Here is a 19,692-nt window from a genome sequence, read left to right as displayed (position 1 = left end):
CTGGGCCCTCATTTTACCCACTTGGGAAGGATGGAAGGCTGAGTCAATCTTGAGCCTGGTGAGATTTGAACTGCCAAATTGCAGGCAGCTGGCTGTCAGCAGAAGTAGCCTGCAGTACTACATTCTAACCACTGTGTCACCACGACCCAATATATCCTACTCATGAATGAGATCTGTCATAATTTTTCATCTTTGCACTCTTATAATTCTTATAATTCTCAACATCACGATGTCAGAAGGTGGGCATTTGATAAACTATGGTTTTCATCATTTGTTTATGTATTCAAGGATATCAATGCTTTTCAGACATGGATACTCATCACATTTTTTGAACAATATCATTTTTGGATCTGTAAGCAACACTTACTTAAGGATCCACAGTTTTGTTCATCAGTATTGTCATGGCAGTCATCCACACCATCACACCGATAGAACCTGGGAACGCATCGGCCGTTGCCACAAGAAAAAGAGTAAGAACCACATTGTAAAGTAGGGGGCTCGTTGGATGGATCTTCCACACAGGTGATCTGATTGGAACTCAGCTTCATTCCATAAGGGCAGCCACAAACCCTCTGAAAATTGGGAACTGGGAAACAGAAATGGCTGCAGTCCCCATTAGGATTCGTTGCTCTGTTGCAGAAGTTGGAGCCTTCAAAAATACCATGAAAAATAAATATCCAAATGTGAAAGATCAGAATTACAATTTATTTGTTATGGATTATTTCAGCTGCATACACACATATCCCCCCCCCCCCCATACACACATACATACATACCAGGGCTATCCTAACAGCATTATGGGCCCTGGGCAAAGCAGTGTACCCCTATGACAACTACTTGCAGGAATAAAAAAGTAAGTGGTCGATAAAATTAAACATATATTTATTTTATTGGCACTTCCAACAAAATTGATGTTGAAACATTAAAAACATGCTGTCCAGCAACAACTAATCAACATGATAAACACTGGAACAATACACAAGGCTTGAAAAACTCAATCATACTCAGTAAGCCATACAGTTGCTGTATTTATATGATACAAGGTGCATTGAAGGATTAACATACAAAAATTAGTATGGGGCCCCTATGCTTGTAGGGCCCATGGGCAAGTGCTCATCAGGCCCATGCATTAAGACAGCCCTAATATAAACATACATAACTTCTTTCATTCATTCATTTCTTACTGGAGAAGAAAGCAAGCAGGTAATGGGGGAAGGAAATGAAAGTATAGCTCAACCAAAGTTAAAGGCCTTTGAGGTTCACTTTTTTCAAATAGAGGTTGATATACATTCTTAAGGAGGTCATGCTACACAAGCTTAATTAGCATTATGTACTTTAATTGGAGAGAAAGCTTCACCACACATAGTCAGACTTTCTATTGGACCATTACATTATTTTACTCTCTGCCATTTAAATTACTGGTGTTAAAAAATTAAAGCAGAAATTCATTATTTGGCTTTTTGTGGAATCAATAATTTATTCATGCTTAAAGATGTGACTGTAGTGGCTAGAATAAAATCAAATTCAGCTTTTTCTGCTTCTAGATTCTAGAGGATTATAAGATCCTAGAAGCAAGAAAAAGTAACACTATTAACCTTTAGAATTCATATCATTTTTTTAACAATTAAAAAAATCAAGAAGTGGCATTCTGTTTCAGTCCTTTATAGTAGCCTTTATTTTGTTCTATTTTGAGCAGTAACATCTGTACTAAATTGGATAGAATCATCATTGAATAAGATTTTTTGCTTTATTAATAGTTCTATTGGTGTGCAATAAATACAAAGACTTACACACAAGATTAAAATGTAGCAAAGTTGACTGTCTCAGAATTAAGAACGCATAATTCTTGACCTGTTTAAAAACCTTAACCAAAACTGAACATAATTCTGCAAACTTTAATAAGCAATCATGTTATCAAAAAGGATACAGGTAGTCCTCAATTTGCAACAGTTTCATTTAGTGACCGTTGAAAATTACAACACTGAAAATAGTGACTTAGGACTGTTTTTTACAGTTATGACCTTTGCAGCATCCCCCAAATTCAAATACTTGGCACCTGGTTCATATTTATGACTATTGCTGAGTCCCCAGGTCATACGATCACTTTTTGTGACCTGATAAGCATAGCCAATGGGGAAGCCAGATTCACTTCACAACTTGGTTACTAACTTATCAACTGCAGTGATTCACTTAACAACTGTGGCAAGAAAGGTCACAAAATGAAATGGGGCAAAACTCACTTAACAAATGTCTCACTTAACAACATAAATTTTGGGCTCCATATTTGTAAGTTGAGGACTACCTGCAATTTTATAGATACAGATTTATACATATATACTTATTTTGTGTGACAAATAAGCCTACCTATTTGAGAGTGAGCATTGTATGCTTTCACGTGCATTATGTTACTGATTCCTCTCCTGATAACAACCATTTCTCCTCCATCAGACTTTCGAACTCGAACTATTCCACCAAGTCTCCAATCTGTAAAGTATGCATAACCTGCAACCCCAACAAAACAAAAAAATATTATTATTCTGCTTGAAGGACAGAAGTATCCATTTGTTTAAGGAAGGAAAACTAGGAATAACCAACTTCTGCATGGCCACAGTCATTTTCCTTTAGACTGTTTTTTTTTCAGCCACATGGACTGCAGTGGAAAAATAGGAATATTATATCACGCTAGAAATGGGATTTTTTTACCCAATGTTATCCTACTTTGGCATATGAGAAGAGAGTTAGACATTAGTTGGTTTCCCATTAGTTTCACAAAGAAATGAAGACTTGAAAGTACTCTTTACTAGAGATGTAAAAGAAATTTGGTGATCTTTTTTCAGTGAAAGGACATTGTTAGGAATATGAGTCACCTAACAGCTATTTGGGTTAGAAATATATAAACCAGGATAAACATTTTAAAACTGTATCTTTAAGAAAATGCAAAACTGCAGTTGGGTGTGGTTTCTCAAATGGCCATAAGATGGAGCCAGAAACCTGGGTTGTTTTAGTCTTAGTCTGAGTCTCAGAAGAGAGTGTGAGTATATCTCTGTTTCCTTCTGTTGGAAAGTATTGTCGTTGCTCCATTTCTTCTAATTGACTGATATTACTGGATTTAATGTAAGTCTGTTACTGAACTGTTTTTGACACTGGACTTTGATATTTGGATTATCCCTGGATTGAAAACTACTGATTTACTTGTGAATGACTTTGGATTGCTTATTTGGACTTTGCTTAAACTTTTCTGGAAGTAAAAACCTACGTTTACTGTACAGTGTATCTGTGTACTGTGTGTGTATTATTCAAACACTTCTCTCAAATACGTCTCCCTGTATGCGCTCATTCTCCTAACGGGGAATTACCTCAACAGACATGATGCATCAAACAATGGCCCAAAACAGACACATAATTTATGAACTTTCCTAATATCTGTCCTAAACTGCATGTTTTTAAGGAAATTGCATTTTAAGGAGTATACATTTAAGAATCTGTCTGTCTATTTGTCTGTCTGTCTACCTACTGAAGGATTGCTTATATCAGTGGGCAATCATGTATATTAGTATACATTACAGAAGGTTATATGTAAAAAAATTTCCATATATACAGTTTGTTTTGTCTAGTAAAAAATGATATAATAAATATCTGCATGTATATCTTTTAGATCAAGTCAAACTGCTCCTTGTATGGATAATAACGAACCCGATTTTTAAAGTATTGCAATTTATAGTCTCATGAAAACCGTTGTGTAGTGAAAAAAAAAGAGAGAATTGGAAAGTGTCTGAGTTTTCCTATTTTCATGTCATACTCACCTCCAAAGATAGTGAGACCAAATGGATGTGTCATCTGACTAATGCGTTCAAGTGACCTTCTATTTAACCCATCAAAAGTACTGTGCTCAATTTTATCAAAGAAGGCATCCACCCAATAAAGCCTTAAGGAACTGGAAGAAAACATAATATTTATTGAAATGTCATCCATACGTCTCACCAAATTGACCTAGGATTAAAAATGCACCAAATTCATTCCCAGCCAATCTTTGTTAATCTTAAAGAAGGTTAAAAAAAAAAAAAGGTCAGAAACCAGATTGCATTAAATGTTCTTCATAAATCATTGTTTTCTATTCTCCAGCAGCTAGCTCTCTAGTAGCCAAGTTAGCTGGTTTGGAAAAGTCTGGGGGTTTTTTGTTTTGTTTGTTTAAAGGATTTTTTTTCTGAGAAGTACACCCATACAGGAAGCAGATTCAGAGGTAGTACTCAGCAGGTTCTGACCAGTTCTGGAGAACCGGTAGCAGAAATGTTGAGTAGTTCGGAGAATCGGCAAATACCACTTCTGACTGGAGATTTTATAGTATCCGTCCCCTGCCATGCCCACCAAGCCACGCCCACAGAACCGGTAGTAAAAAAAATTTGAATCCCACCACTGAGCAGATTAGCATGATTTCTATAGAGGCAAGAAAATTGGAATAGACAATTATGCCCCAAGATTACGTTTTTGGATCAGTAACGTGCTTTTTACAATCAGCTTGATTTAAAATGTCCCCCCCCTTTTTAAAAAAAAAACTGGGCTAAATTAAAGTATAACCTGATTGTGCGGTATTGGATTTTGGAAATTTTTCCCTGCTCATTTTAAGTTTTTCAGTTCTACACAAAAATAATTGGCTGCCTTCAAACAGAACTATAACAATCTAATTGTATTTGCTATTTGTAGTGTCCAGGTATTGAACATTTCCTCAAAAAAAGGCTTATTTGATTTTTTTTTCCGAACCTCCAATCAATAGCTAAGCCATTAGGCCATCCTAGTGTCGTGTTTACAATTGGTGAGGCATGGGAGCCATCACTCCAGGCTCTCATGATCTTAGCAGGGCGGAACCAATCTGTCCAAAATATGTATCTGAAAGAGAAAGGGAAATGCATTAGAATTGCAGATAATACTGCAAATATTGGTATTCTTCTTGCAAAAAATAGAAATAAAGTTTTTCAATATATATGCCCAATTCCCTAAAACAAAAGCTATCGCCTAGCACCTTTTATATTTTAGCTTTGCTTGCACAGCTTCTTTACATTCAGCTTTTTTATAGGACACAGTTTAGACCACAGTTGTCAAACTTATGGCATCAGGTTGCTGTCATGTGACATTTTGCAATGCTTTTCCCATTCGTGGAGCTGGGGTGGGTGTGGCCTGCGCATGACGCATCGGACTGCCAGTTTGACACCCCTGTTTTAGACACTTAACAAATATTTTAAATTGGCTTGTATGTTTTATATTTAAGTTCCCACACAAGACATTATTTTGTCCTTACCTCTATGGTTATAATTATTAAAATGTAACTGAAACGTTACTTAACAAGTAATTGCAATCTTACTGAACACACAAAACCATATTCACACATTGATACACTTTAAAAAGTCCTGAAACATCTCTTCAGAGTTACTTCTAATATTTTTGCTATTGATTAAGCAAATTTCACTTATTGCTATGAGTTTGAATATCCCTCCCCCATCCATTAATTAGCAAAAGTAAAGAAGTCTTTGGTTGGACTGATTTACACTCCCTTTCTGAGAAAGAAGAGCATAAAAGAGGGAGAAAGAAAAAGAAAATCCCTTTCAATTAAAAAAAAACCTGTCTTCTAACCGAGAATGAGAGAAAAATTTCCCAGAGTAACTAACATTAAGGAGGCGGTAAGTTTCTCATGAACTCTGCCTGCCCAACCAATGAGAATAAAACCTGAAGAGATTTTGCTTTCTGAAATCACTCTCAAAACTGTGCCTTAGAGCTTAGGTAAGTGAAATGCACACTCATGTTCTTCTGTAGGAACTATTCATGCTGATAACAAGGCAACGATAACAGCACTTCTTTTGAAGCAATAAGCTATTTTGCAGCCTGGGGAAGAAAACCACAGAACAAACATGTATTGGTTTTTACAGATAAAGTTGCTGAATGGCCCCTTTTGTGCTGATTTTGTACCACTTAGTGTTTTGCGCTGGATTATGGAACTGGTGCCAGAAGAACAGGTGATGAGGGATAGGGAGGAGCATAAACAGAAGAAGGTTTTTAAGAAGGGAGAAGAGAGGCTCTTGAGCTTGAATGTTAAGGAAGGTCCAGAAAACACAGAATAAGTTTTCAAGAAAACACACGGCAGCAAACAGAAGTCAACTGACAGGTTCTAAAATATCATCTGACAGAACCTGCTGGAAAATGAGTCATGAGAACCCTCAAAGATACACCATCTATGCACCACCTAATGGTTTCATCAAAACCGCTGACTGTGGTTTTCATAGCCTCCCATTTGTTGCTTCCAAAGTGCATACATGAAAATAACTGAAAGGAGTCTTCCTAAACCAATGGGAAATAGTCACATTAACTGCACTTTAATTCCATATTAAATCAGATATAGCTTTTGTCCAGACCAACTCTGTTTTTGCTTTTTCTTGGGCCCATGAAAAGCTGCATTTTTCTGTCCTACAGAATTCAGTGGGAGAAAATAATGTGTTTGAATATTCACTTTTTTTTTAACAGCCCGCATTAAAAAAAAACACAATGCATTAAGTAGAAACATTTCTCAGACAGTGAGGTTTTGAATGGGAAGTTTCAGCTAAATGTTTAATCACCTTCATTCAGAAGGGATAATATAACAGGAAGTCTGTATTGTGTTGTATTTATGAACACTATATTTGATTTTGACTTACCCAATAACAGGATGAACTACGATTGATCGAGGATTATTCAGATTTTGAAGAATAGCTCGTCTTGATTTATCAGCCAGCTTCATAACGCTAATACTCCGATACCGAGAGTCTGTCCAGTAGATATTCTTTGAGATCCAGTCAAAAGCCAAATCTTCAACTCCTTCCACTCTGTTGGCTGCAAGGATTTCCCTACCTGATATTTAGGAAAGAGCAATGTACCAAAACTGGAAGGAGTGTGGCTTCCCCACTTTCATTTTTAAGGTCAAATTTAATATAATAAATTATAAGCACTATATCTCAATGAAACAGCTTTCTCTACAGCAAAGTTTAGGATGAGTTTAGCATTAAATCACAGAGAATTGCAACCAGCAAATTAAACAGACTGGAGAGGTCAATAATAGAGTTCCCTATAAGGCAGATTCCAATTATAAACAGCATACCTAAAAAGACACACTTTTCAAAATTGCCTTGATAAATCACTTCATTCTCCCTCCCCTTTTTCCCAATCTTGTTCAACATTGAACTTTTCCATTTTTTTCCTATATAATCATTACAAATTTGACCCAATGGTTTTAGAAAGTAAAACTTCTAGAACAGGAAGGATATCCTGGTCTATTTATTTATTAGATTTTTATCCTGCATTTCTTACTTTATAAATGGCGAACATACATAATACTTATTTTCCAACTCCTATGGACCAACCCTATACTCCAGGGGTGTCAAACTTACATCGTGGTAGCATCATGTGATATATCGGGACTTTTTTCCCCTTCGTGAAACTGGGCATGGCCAGTGTGTGACACATCCAGCCCATGGGCCAGGAGTTTGACAGCCCTGCTAGTCTCAATGTTATTCCTTCATGGAACTTTTGTACACACTGATGCACAGAATATGCCAACCACAAATGCTCTGCTTGCCTCTTAGCATGATGTATAAAATCAGCCACTATAAACTGTAAATCCTGGCTTACATTTTAGTGACGTATATGGACCCAAATAAGGATGACGAGAACATAACATTGGATGATGTGCAAACATAACGTGATCAGTGCTGCAAACCCATTTTTAAAACAAGATCAGCCAAACCATGGATTTAATATAGAAATGGACTTTCAACTGTTGTGAAATATAATGACATTGTTATTTATTCTGTTTTTTTTTTTCAAGAGAAGGAAATATTACCTGTGCCATCAATTTTTTGTTTATAGATTATATCTTTAGTGGTGTCTGAATAAAATATAGTGTCCTCTTGGGCACAAAAGTCAATTCCAACAAAGTAAGAAGAACTTCCTGATACAGGAATTATTACATCTTCCTGAGTGGAAAGATTGAATGGGATTCCACGCACAGAGAACTGGGAGGAAAAGAGCAGAAACTGCTGCACAGCTGTGAGAGAGAAAAAAGAGTTTATTTTAAGATTGCAGCAAACTTAAAATTGTTTTTTTTTAACCTGTCTTAAAAACAGGAAAATTATAAAACTACAAAAAGCAACTATTGATGTGAAAGTACCATGCTGGAAGAGAAAATCAGTTAAAAATTAAAGAAGAGGGCAATTATAACTAAATACATAGAGAAGAGTCAAAGTACTAAGAGACTGGAAGACATGTAGTGCAGAAAATTATTTCAGTACCTGGTCACTGATAATGTACTGTATGTGCCTATTAGGTTCTTTGGCCCCAAAATCAAATTCAAATCCTTCCAAGCAAGAATCTCCCAGGATTTATATTAGCAACATTAGGGGTGAAAGGGGTGAGTTTATAGAAATTTCACTAACTGAGTTGATTCTCATTTGGAACCAAAATTATATTAGTATGGGGAGCTTTTAAGATTTTGGTTTTGTGTTTTTTTTTTAAACTAGCCTTTCTGGATCCAGCAAAACAGCAGTCTTTTTTTTTTTTGCTGGTAATGGTGAAACCTGCAAAGGTTATATTTATATAACCTTTACTATAACTTCAATAATGGAAATAAATGTAATAAAAAATAAGAGATATAGTCAGTTATGAAACCTTAGCTACTACATATGGACTCATCTACTCGATGAAGTACCTCTGAAACCAATCAACTAACTTTATTAGATTAAATCCCAGGAAAAACATGTCTAAATGGATTTTATTATCTCCTTCTTAGCCTTTCTGAGATATTAGGATACGAATGAGGCAAGTATTAGGAGTAGACATCTTTCAAATTCAAAAGCAAAATTATATTTGAGAAAGAATGTGAGCATTCACATGCACTAGTTTTGAAGGTTCTAAAAGGTTTAGACAAGTTCATCACCATCTGACAATAGAACACTCCTCAAAAAACAGGAAGAAAAGCAGTTAATATGATTGATTCTATCATATGAGTGATTATACATGGAAATTCTGTGCAACATGTGTCTACGGCAGTACCTACCAACGCAGCGTCGTCCATCAGCGTGTAAGTCAAACCCCAACATGCATTTGCAGCGATAGCCTAGACCATCATTGTCAGTTCTGTGACTGAGAACACAAATCTGTTCACATCCACCATTATTAACACCACAAGGATTTCTTACTGGAAGACAATATATTTAATAAGTTCAGCATATGACATCAGATGTATGCGAAGTTTTTTTTAAATTTTGCTGACATTTCTCATGTATACATCCACTTCTCATTTAGCAACTACTTCAGTCAGTGGCCATTTGTAAATACAATGATTATAAATGGTGGTAAAAAAATCATTTTCTGACCCATGTCTACATTCACAACCAAATTTTACGCACCTGACAATGCATGCTGGAGTGACAGTAACATTGGCATACCAATGGAACTTTATCTACATGAGATCAATGATCTTCACAAGATATCACTCTATCTCTCAGTTATGTGTACATTTAGCAATTACTCCCTGTAATGATCTGATCACTGAAATTGAACATGGTTGCTAAATTAGGAATGGGTGTATAGAGCAAAAATGTTATAAGCTACTTTTGTAAGTCTGTTAAAATTGATTTTGTATCTGCAATTCCCATTAAAACCATATAGTTACTGTATACATACTCATTTCATTGTAAATACAGCAGTTGTGGTATGCTACTGGTTTGGACCGGTTCAACTGAACCGGTAGTGTAAAAAAAAATGCCTCAGATCAGCTGAGAGGAGGAAAAAAAGCTTATCAGCTGAGAGGATAAAAGACTGAAAAGCACATGAGTGGGTGGAAGGGTTGCTCCTAGCTTTTCGTTTCTTCATCCTCTCAGCTGATTGGCTTGTTGGGAGGTGTGCATGTTAGGGGCATGCGCACGTGCCTACGATTACCCACCAAACCAGAGCAACTAAGGTAGGAACCCACTACTGAAATACAGCCTATTGGCTTAAATAGATTTTCTCACTGGTATATTGTGGAGGTGCTGGGATTTTGACAGTATGGACTGGGAATTACTCCACATTCAGCTGTTGCTTATCCATTGCTTTGGCTACTGAGTTAATAGGAATCCAATTCTAACCATTCCGTCTCTCTTTTTCAAATTGACAGCACTGGCCATCCTTTCAAGATATCCTTGTGCTCAGCATAAGAGGTTTTTTTGTAAATATGTCAATCCTTCAAATATATGGAAGAAAAATGCAAATTTTTCCCAAGGAACTATTTTCTGTTTGGAATGTAGTTTCATTAGAATAATTGTGCTTCACATGAGTTCAGTGTCTGCTGAAGCCAAAATTTATTTATTTTTATTTATTTATTTGATTTGTCAATCACTTACAATGCAAATTAGCATATTCAGTAATTGAAATCTCATTGTTTTCAATGAGAACAAATTAATAAAAGTAAATGCATTTACATTGGGCAGGGATAGGCAACCTGCAACTTAGAGATATCTCTGACCTCGGGCTAATTTTAAAAATCCTAGGCAGGGATCCACTTAGAGTCTAAGACCATTAGTTAGAGCTATTTGCTGGGTATGAATCAAGGAGAGAGGAAGAGAAGAAACAACAGAGAAGAAAAAATCAGAAAAGCACCTGACATTTTCCCTTCTGGCCTCACTAGAGCATTGACAGCACAGTTATCTTTAATGTGCTTTCTAACAGTTAAGCCACAATAAGTACTGTGTAATATCTCTTTCAGCAATCCTATGTCATCTGACTTACCATATGGTTGTCGGAAAGCATGATAAATTGTCACTCCGTAGGGACGCAAGGAAGACTGAAAAATCACTTGTGGGTTAGAATCTGCAAATCTATTGGCTTTCATCACTGCCATTTTTGTCCAATCAGTAAAATACACAGAATGTTCAAAAAGACTTATTCCGTAGGGATGTGGAATCAATGAGCCTCCATGGGCAACCGTTTTCCTGTTAAATGTATATACTTTTTAGAAATACTGAAAGTAATAGTTTACAGGCTACAAATATTTCATCATGGTTTACTCCTATGAAAAAGACTATGTAAAGGTCATAGCAACGGTAATTATAAACAAAGGAGAGCTCCAACCAAGAAGAAAAATCAATAAGGAATAAAAAATATTTGAATCATGGTAACCAAAGATGCAAGGAACAAATGTTCAGAGGGGAACATGGTAGTTTAACATTCAGTTCTGTTTTTAAAAAGGAGGAAAACTAAAAACATTAACAAAAGGAATTTTATTCTGGTTTTCTTGAAGAAAAGTTGCCTTCATGCAATATAAATTATTTTATCTTGCGGAAAGGCAATCCTATTTGCATTCTTTTTCTTAAAGGCCAGAAACGGCCTTGGAAAGTGCAGATTAAAAAGGAAAACAAAGATAGCAATAAAAGGCTTAAAGGTTTTCTCCTACAAAAAAAATCGCACTGAGTATGATGCAATGTAAGAAACAATACCTACAATAGGGGGACCTTCCCTGTGCTTGCCTATTAGGGTAGGGACAGTATTAAGGTCCAGAAATTCTTCTCCTTTCTTATCAATAGTATGCAAATCTTTGTAAGCAATATGATAATGTTCTTTTCTGCTGCTATCCCTTTAGTATCAGCATAGAAAAGCCATTCTTCTTCTCCTTTATTTGGCACTCAAATTAGTGCATGCAACAAGGAGTCCTTGCCACCTTCCATTAATTAGATTATTTCTGACCAAATTCAGAGGCTGAAGGATAGGAATTAAAATCTCAATCCCATACAAGTCTGAACAGCATTTAAAGTAGGCAATTCGTGACAAAGTAGCAAAATGTCTGTGGAGATTTCTCAGTCATCCAGGTCATGGTTGTCCCAAAGGAGCTTTTTCCAAGAGGCAACTGGACTTTCTTGTTTTTCTTTGAAGACGCTGAAGAAGCTTCTTGAATGAGAAGCAAAATGTCTTCAAAGAAAAACAAGGAAGTCCAGTTGCCTCTTGAAAAAAAGCACCTTTGGGACACGACAGAGTCTTTTTTAGTCTGATGCAGCTTGTTTATTTAAAAAACGTATAGAAGCAAAAGTAAATGACCTGCTTTGCATCTTATTAAGTTCTTGTCTTACCTCTGTAGCCCATCATAGGTCACCGTTTCAATATAATCATATCGGCTGTCTACCCAGTAGAGTCTCTTGGATACAATATCCAAAGTTATCCCAGCTGGCCATCCCAACTTTGTTTTAACCAAGTCCAGACGATTTGTTCCATCCATAAAGGCTCTTTCTACTTTAGGATCACCTGAAAGACTATCCCAATCTGAGAAAAACAAATAACTGTAAAAGAAAGAGAAAAGAGAATAAGAACTGTTCTAATGTCCCTTCAATCTTTAGATAAATGATACAAAGATCTGGTTTACACAAACAGTAAGCAGAAATATAGTTTGTCTGGATTGGGCTTAACGTGAATCCAGCCAGCTGTGGTTTATACAATTTGGTATGCTGGAACAAATTGCTACAGTATTTAGCATCAAGTGGGAATCTAGCTGAAGAATTCTGTGGTACTTTAAAGACTGAAACACCTATTGTGGCATTACATTTTCATGCATAAAAATCCATTACAGTAGGTGCAGAAGGTACCATCCTATTGGCAGATACACTTCATGAATTCTTACTAGCTGACATATAGAATTGCAGCCATTATCATGCAAAGTTTTCTGCTGAGGTATCCACAATGAGGTTTTATACGCTTCAGATCACTTCACATTTCACTGAACTATATTCTGCATATATTAGACTGTTGTTTATACTAAAAGTTCTCTATGAGGCACATAAATCAATAAAATCATAATAAATAGAAAATCAGATAATATAACACTTAGAAGCAAAAAGAAGGCACTAAAACACTACTTAAAATTCCCAGGTTTAGAAAATAAATATCCCAAATTCAAATATCAGCAGTGAAGAAATAAATGAAAGATATAACGCTCCAAGCAGGTAACAAGATAGAAGTAATTTGTTACAAAAAGCAAACTCTGGAGAGATCTCAAAAAAGAAATTACAGAGATTTCAAGTTATATTCCAGATCATATTTTATACAGTTGGAAACTAATTATCTTTATGTCCAGTTCAAAAAATATGAAAGACAACTGACAATAAATCCAATTTCCTATTTTATTTTGCAGAAAACAGACAATTATTGACTCAGGTGTCCATTCCCTGCCCCCCAAACACATACAATTACATGGATTTCCTTTTTGATTTATGAATACTATATACAAACTATTTTTAGCTAAGCAGGTGTCATTGTGACCTATAAATCATAACTTATGACTCAGTCCTTGTAAAACATAGTTTATGTCTGACTTTTGTGAAAAGACCTTTTGAATTAAGAAATAAGAGATGTCTATGTGTAGCAGCATCTTCACTAGATACTGTGCCTGTAACGTAACATATGAGCCTCAGTGGCGCAGTGGTTAGAGGCTATTTCTGCTGACTGTTGGCTGCCTGCAATTTGGCAGTTCAAATCTCACCATGCGCAAGGTTGACTCAGCCTTCCATCCTTCCAAGGTGGATAAAATGAGGACCCAGATTGTTGGGGGCAATAGGCTGACTCTGTAAAACCACTTAGAGAGGGTTGTAAAGCACCATAAAGTGGTATATACGTCTAAGTGCTATTGCTATTGCTTAGCATTTCTCTACCATTCTCATCAGAGATACACAGCTGAATTGCAGCTCTTCCTTTGCTCTTTTCTGCATAATATCTATTTTTTAAAAAAAAAGAAATATGAAATAAGGACTGGAAGAGAATTTCTAGGGAAAAAGGAGGGAGTAAAGTGCGCCAAACTCCTACTCCTCCATCAACTCCTAGCAATATTTTATGATGCATTTGAAAAAATAGCAAGCCTACAATTCTTCAAAAGAGGGTAATATCTTTCAGTCAGGCTTACCACTCACCCAACAGTAGGATCAACAGCTATTCCTCTAGGGTTTCCCAAACTTTCTGCAATTAAAGTTACCCGGTTGGTTCCATCCAAATTTACCAAATCGATTCGGTTGACACTGGTCTCCACTACATACAGCTTGTTGTTAATCCAGTCTACTGCGAGGTTTTCTGGTGTGTCAACAGAAATATTTAAAACTTCATAGATATCTGACCCATCAAGATTGACGGAAAAAACCTGAAAAAGAAAGTAATGGCGCTTTAGGACTTAGGATACTGTATGTATCCTAAGGGCCACTTTCATATTAGTACAATTTCCAAACAAAAATAAATCCTGCATGCATTTAATATATAAAAAGAATTGTAAAAATGTTGGTCCTATGCAGTATTGAGTCCCCACTTTCTTAACCATTTTCACGTAGCCCTCAACGTACAACATTTCATTTAGTGAATGTTCAAAGTTACAACAGCATTGAAAAAGTGACTTGTGATCATTTTTTCAGAGTTACGACCTTTGCACCTTTCCCCATGGTCATATGATCAAAATTAAGATGCTTGGCAATGGGTTCATACTTAGGACCATTGCAGCATCCCGTGTTCATGCAATCCCCTTTTGCGACCTTCTGACAAGCAAAGTCAGTGAGGAGGGCATGTTCACTTAACAACCGTGCTACTGATTTAACAACTGCAGTGATTCACTTAACAAATGTCAGCTTGTTTCTTAGCCAACAGATTTCCCCCCTTCTTCTAACGAGTAATCTGAGTTGTCCTCTATAATTTATCCCTCCCTCCCTCCCTCCCTCCCTCCCTCCCTCACCCCCCGCTCTCTCTCTCTCTCTCTCTATATATATATATGGTATTCAGCTTTGTTCAGGGATTTTCCCACGTCATTATAGTTGTGCTTTTAAAGTTGTAGCAATGTTTCGGCAGAATCTCATCTGCCATCATCAGGCTTCTGTATCGTGTTCGAATACTATACAGAAGCCTGATGATGGCAGATGAGATTCTGCCGAAATGTTGCTACAACTTTAAAAGCACAACTATAATGACTATAAAATACCCGAACAAAGCTGAAACACATACATATATATGTGTTTTCATACACACACACACACGCTCTGGTTCCTTATAATTAGCAATTACAAGCAAACTATCTTATAGCTTAACTGAACTAAATGTCTATCTAAATCCAAATCCATTAAGCCCTGATATAATTCAGGGGACCAAAGAAAACTGCAGAAAAAACTTATCCTTTCACCTCCCTATACGGTGCTTTTTAAAGAACCTGATGTTAACATGCCATTCAATGCACTTGGGGGGGAGAAAAACCTTTCAATTCTTATTCTATATCTATATCACTGATGCTTTAAAATTACCAAATATAATTAAACCATATTTATATTTTATACTATTAGTTACTGTTCCAGTAAAAAGCAAGGCAATGAAAAAACAGCAATGAAATAAGAAAACATTGACCTGCAGCATGATAAATTGTCAATATTTGTTGCCCAAAGCTCAATTATACTAATATACTTGAGAAATATCTTATGTCTATCTTCTCAGAAAACACAGTTCTTCTACACTTTAAATGATCAGGTTTCAACTTTCAAGCAATTGCAACCGAGTTTGGAAAGAATGTACTAATTCTCTTAATTAGATTTTTGGACTCTCTTTCCAATAATATTAAGAGCTGCTCAAGACGATGCCATAGCATAAGGCATGCTTTGTTCGATATATTACATGTAAAAGCATGGCTAAGAAAAGTCGTAATTATCAACAGAACCATCTCAAAAGTTCATTTTTGTTTGAAAATAAAGAAAGGCTCTGCATCTGTTCAGAGAAATGAAAAGTTATCAACACACATACAGTTCTTGGATGCCTTTGCTTCCAAGAAAGCTATTTGTACGTTTCAAATTACCTTATCTTGCACCGTATCAGTCCAAAATACCCTATGCAGCTGAAAATGAAAGTCCACACCAACAGCCACTCCACGATTCTGGGATTGTACCAGAGTTCGAAAACCTCTTCCATGAATGTCCCCAATTAATAAATCACGGCCGTTGGAAAAAATGATAGAGGCAACTCCAGCTGAAAACATGGATGACATTGTTGTAACATTTACTTTTCAAAAGAGTATGCATTCCCAACTTAAACGGAAGATACATACTTCAATATAAATCTAAGCAATTTTTTTAAAAGTGTTCTTAAAGAAATGCAAAAAAATTCATTTGGTTTACTTTTATACCTTTTCTGTTCCCAGCCATCAGATGTAATCTCTAGCCACCAAAATGTTGCCCACCCTATTTTGTAATAAATGTAGCATTAAATAGCAAAGGAGATACTGTATGTTGGACCTGGGCCACAAAAGCAACCTCAAAGCAACTCAATACTGAACACCACTAAGATCTTTAAAACATTACATGTAAAAAGGAGGAGAGAAAACAGTATTTTGAAAACAAGATTATCAGTGTAAAAGGCAATTAGATACGCATGGATGATTAAGTACATGGTTGATTTCAATTTATTACAGCTGTGATAATTGTTTTTAATATTCATGCATGCAGTAGTAACAATTTTGTAAGTGTTGGTGCTTGAAATGGAGTATTTCTGAATGGAACTGTTCCTAAAAACCTTTTTTCAAGCTTAACACAATTTCTAAAATACTCAGAAACAACATCTGGTCAAAACAGCGGTTTTACACTTAGAAGAGAACAATTGATGAAGTTGAAAAAGTTTGAGACAAACATTTTACGCCCTCCTATTCTGAGGACTGAAACCTTCACAAGTGTCATCTGAGGAATAATTCCTTGGGCTTTGCAGAACTGAAGCTTTTTCATACTTAGATATAGAAAATATCTATGAATTAAATTAAAAAGGAAGCAAAGGAAGAACAAATTTTTAAAGGAGCCATTTTTTTACTACTTCCCTTTTGGCAATTAACTATTGGTGCATATGACTGACAAAAACAACATTTTGTTTGGTTGTTTTTGAAAAATAATGCAAATCTCTAGAAAGTTAACCATATTTTTCCTCAGAAGAAGCAACATCTCAAAATTTCCAATTTTGACAAGAAATATAAATTAAATTTGCAAATCTTGTTAAAGGGGAAAGATAATAATGCTTTGCTTTTAATGTAGCAAATGTCACCTTCTCATAAGAGACAATAATCATTGCAAATGCAGCTCACATTCAGGTAATCTTAATAGACTCTTGACTTATGTAACTTTTCTTTTATGTACACTGAGACCATTTGCCCCAAGACGAATTCCTTGTGTGTCCAATCACATTTGTCCAATAAAGAATTCTATTCTATTCTATAAAATAGAAAAATTGTTTTTTTCCAATTACAATTAATGGGAAAACATGGAGATTCTGGGGTTTTAAATCAAGTTTAAGATTTGAGTCCAAACTTCAGATATGGGTTCCAAATTAACCCAGTATTTTTTTTCCTGTTCAGATCCCCTTATCATAAAGTTCAGACCTCTAATAATGCACTCTCTCATATTGGGGTGGAGATTACAATGATTTCTTGCCAACAACTTGTTTCAGTATCTTTGCTATTTGGCAGAACAAGAGACGAGATAAGGGTGTCTTATTTTTTCTGCCAAAAAAACAACCCAAACAATTTGTTGATAAGAAAACTGAAGTGTGCCTTTAGAGATCTAGAATTACAACTTGAGTGACTGAGTGAGACAAGAAAGGGGGGAAGAGGAGGAGGAGGATGCCAAATTTGGGGCCACATACACAAAGCAAGGGAAGGATTGCCCAAAGCAGGACAGCTAGACTTTATTCATTCTAAGCAATGATGGTGGTTTAGCATGGGGCTAAGCCTGCAGCAACTCCTTAGCCTGTCACTATGCTTTTCACACCGAAGCAGAAGCAGTGGTGCGGGTGCTGGTGCAAACATATTGAAAACTGTGACAGTTTTTTGACACTTCAATGCTGTTGTCCTTTGGTTTCAGTGGATTCAGCTTTTTTCTTCCCTAAGACAAAATCTACAGCACCTGGCTCAGATTGGCAAAAGCCCCTGCCTCCTTCAAACTATTGCCCTTCCACTGTGTATGGGTGTAAGGAGAACGCAGAACTGAGTAACCTGGAGGGACCATCAGTTTGAGACTCCTGTTCTATTCCAAGATGGATGGATATATATCTTATATCCAAGATATATTGGATCTCAATCCCTAGCAGAAAAGAAAAAGTCCATGCATCTTCAAAACAACAAGGAAATATTGTTAATTACTCTTTTAAGAAAGTATATTAATATATAGATATGGACACATCTATGTATAAATATTGCAATTATAGTACATACAACTTTACAATACATAATACATCCTTGTTTATATTTCATAAATACTATCTTGAATTACTAGAACATTGTAACTGTAGAGGATAATTACAAGAATAATTACTGTACAGCAGGAGTGTCAAACTCACGTTGTCACATTGTCATCATGTGACGTGTCAAGACTTTTTTCCCCTTTGCTAAAATGGGGCTGGGTATGGCTGCAAGTTTGACACCCCTGCTGTATAGAATATGTGAAAGGAAAGTTTGTTTAAAAAAAACAGTGGAGTGACCAAATCCTGTCCCCCATCTTCTCAAATAGATGAGTCCTCAGGAATACTCACTCAGTTGCTTTAAGGAACACAACTGAATAAGCCTCCCCAAAGATGTAGTTACTTTATCCCTTCAAGGGGAAGTGCTTCCCTCATGCTAAGAACTTTGCAAAGCATCCCACCCCATCCATCCATCCATGGATAAAACCAGAATAGGCTTTCAAAGGTCGCATGCCCTGCCACCTTCCCCTCTCCTAACGAAGAAAGCGAGAGAAATGCACTGCCCGGTCTTTCATCAGCAAGTCGCTAACAGTAAATAGATGGGAGAGATAGCGGCAATGTTGTGTTGGAAGGGACTGTGATATGTAAAGCAGGCCAGCGTTATTCTCAAGGGCAAGCCGATAATTGGCTTTTCTTTCAAATACCTGAGAGAAAGTAAGGCAATATTAGTTGTACATGGGAGGAGGGGGGAATCAAGTTTTAGAGGTATTGACTCACATGAGGTGTTGGCTCGGCAATGACGGTGGTGCTCCAGAACATACCCTTCGGCACACCGACAGTGATGGTGACCAACACGATCCTCGCATTCTTGGTCACAAATGCCCCACATTTTGCAGTCATCAAAGTCTGAAACAGAATTAACATTCAGGAACTGTACGTTTTTTTCCTTCCATTTACAGAATGCTAGCCACAACAAATACAGTTTTCCCTTTTAAAATGTCAGATCTGCTGTTCCTTCAAAAGTACATTCTTACAGCCAAAATGACGATAATTTTGCAATCTTTGTTTTGTAGGTAGAAATTAATAGCTGATATGGAAAACTGATTATGATCTATGTTTAATCTTTTATTGCTCATATTACTTTCCTGACTGAAATCCCTGATCAATTCAGAGATCTCATTAAATCACTGTTTCTCATGGTTTTAAGTCAATTACAACAAAGGTGTGTTGGAAAATTTCCCATGTATCATTAATTTCAATATCTAAAAACCATCTAACCTCTCAACCAGAGGTGGTATTCAGCGGGTTCTGACCAGTTCTGGAGAACTGGTAGGGGAAATTTTGAGTAGTTCAGAGAACCGGCAAATACCACCTCTGACTGGAGATTTTACAGTATCCTTCCCCTGCCATGCCCACTAAGCCACACCCATAGAACCAGTAGTAAATAAATTTGAATCCCACATTACGTCTTAAAATGTTTAT

General features: G+C 36.3%; 1 protein-coding gene across 4 annotated transcripts in view; it reads right to left on the bottom strand.

Annotated features, from left to right (window-relative positions):
- The window catches only part of LRP2 (LDL receptor related protein 2), a 141,607-nt gene that overhangs the window by 81,672 nt on the left and 40,243 nt on the right, over positions 1-19,692 (bottom strand). For all 4 annotated transcript variants that reach the window (XR_015740757.1, XR_015740758.1, XM_087919977.1 and 1 more), the window contains exons 10-21: positions 18,988-19,116; positions 15,851-16,020; positions 13,947-14,170; positions 12,120-12,326; positions 10,786-10,988; positions 9,074-9,214; positions 7,862-8,065; positions 6,681-6,873; positions 4,759-4,884; positions 3,804-3,934; positions 2,365-2,502; positions 368-649 (exon numbers count right to left, since the gene is read on the bottom strand). Coding sequence is in view for 2 of the 4 variants with exons in the window: in XM_087919977.1 (XP_087776103.1) it covers positions 368-649; positions 2,365-2,502; positions 3,804-3,934; positions 4,759-4,884; positions 6,681-6,873; positions 7,862-8,065; positions 9,074-9,214; positions 10,786-10,988; positions 12,120-12,326; positions 13,947-14,170; positions 15,851-16,020; positions 18,988-19,116 (2,148 nt within the window). In the remaining 2 variants the exon portion in view is untranslated. The remainder of the gene's footprint in view (positions 1-367; positions 650-2,364; positions 2,503-3,803; positions 3,935-4,758; positions 4,885-6,680; positions 6,874-7,861; positions 8,066-9,073; positions 9,215-10,785; positions 10,989-12,119; positions 12,327-13,946; positions 14,171-15,850; positions 16,021-18,987; positions 19,117-19,692) is intronic.

Source organism: Pseudonaja textilis, chromosome 1 (assembly GCF_049901715.1).
Source record: "Pseudonaja textilis isolate UNSWEBS1 chromosome 1, rPseTex1.2, whole genome shotgun sequence".
NCBI lineage: Eukaryota > Metazoa > Chordata > Lepidosauria > Squamata > Elapidae > Pseudonaja > Pseudonaja textilis.
The sequence above is the reverse complement of the archived record's forward strand: the minus strand, read 5'-3'. Positions and strand labels throughout refer to the sequence as shown.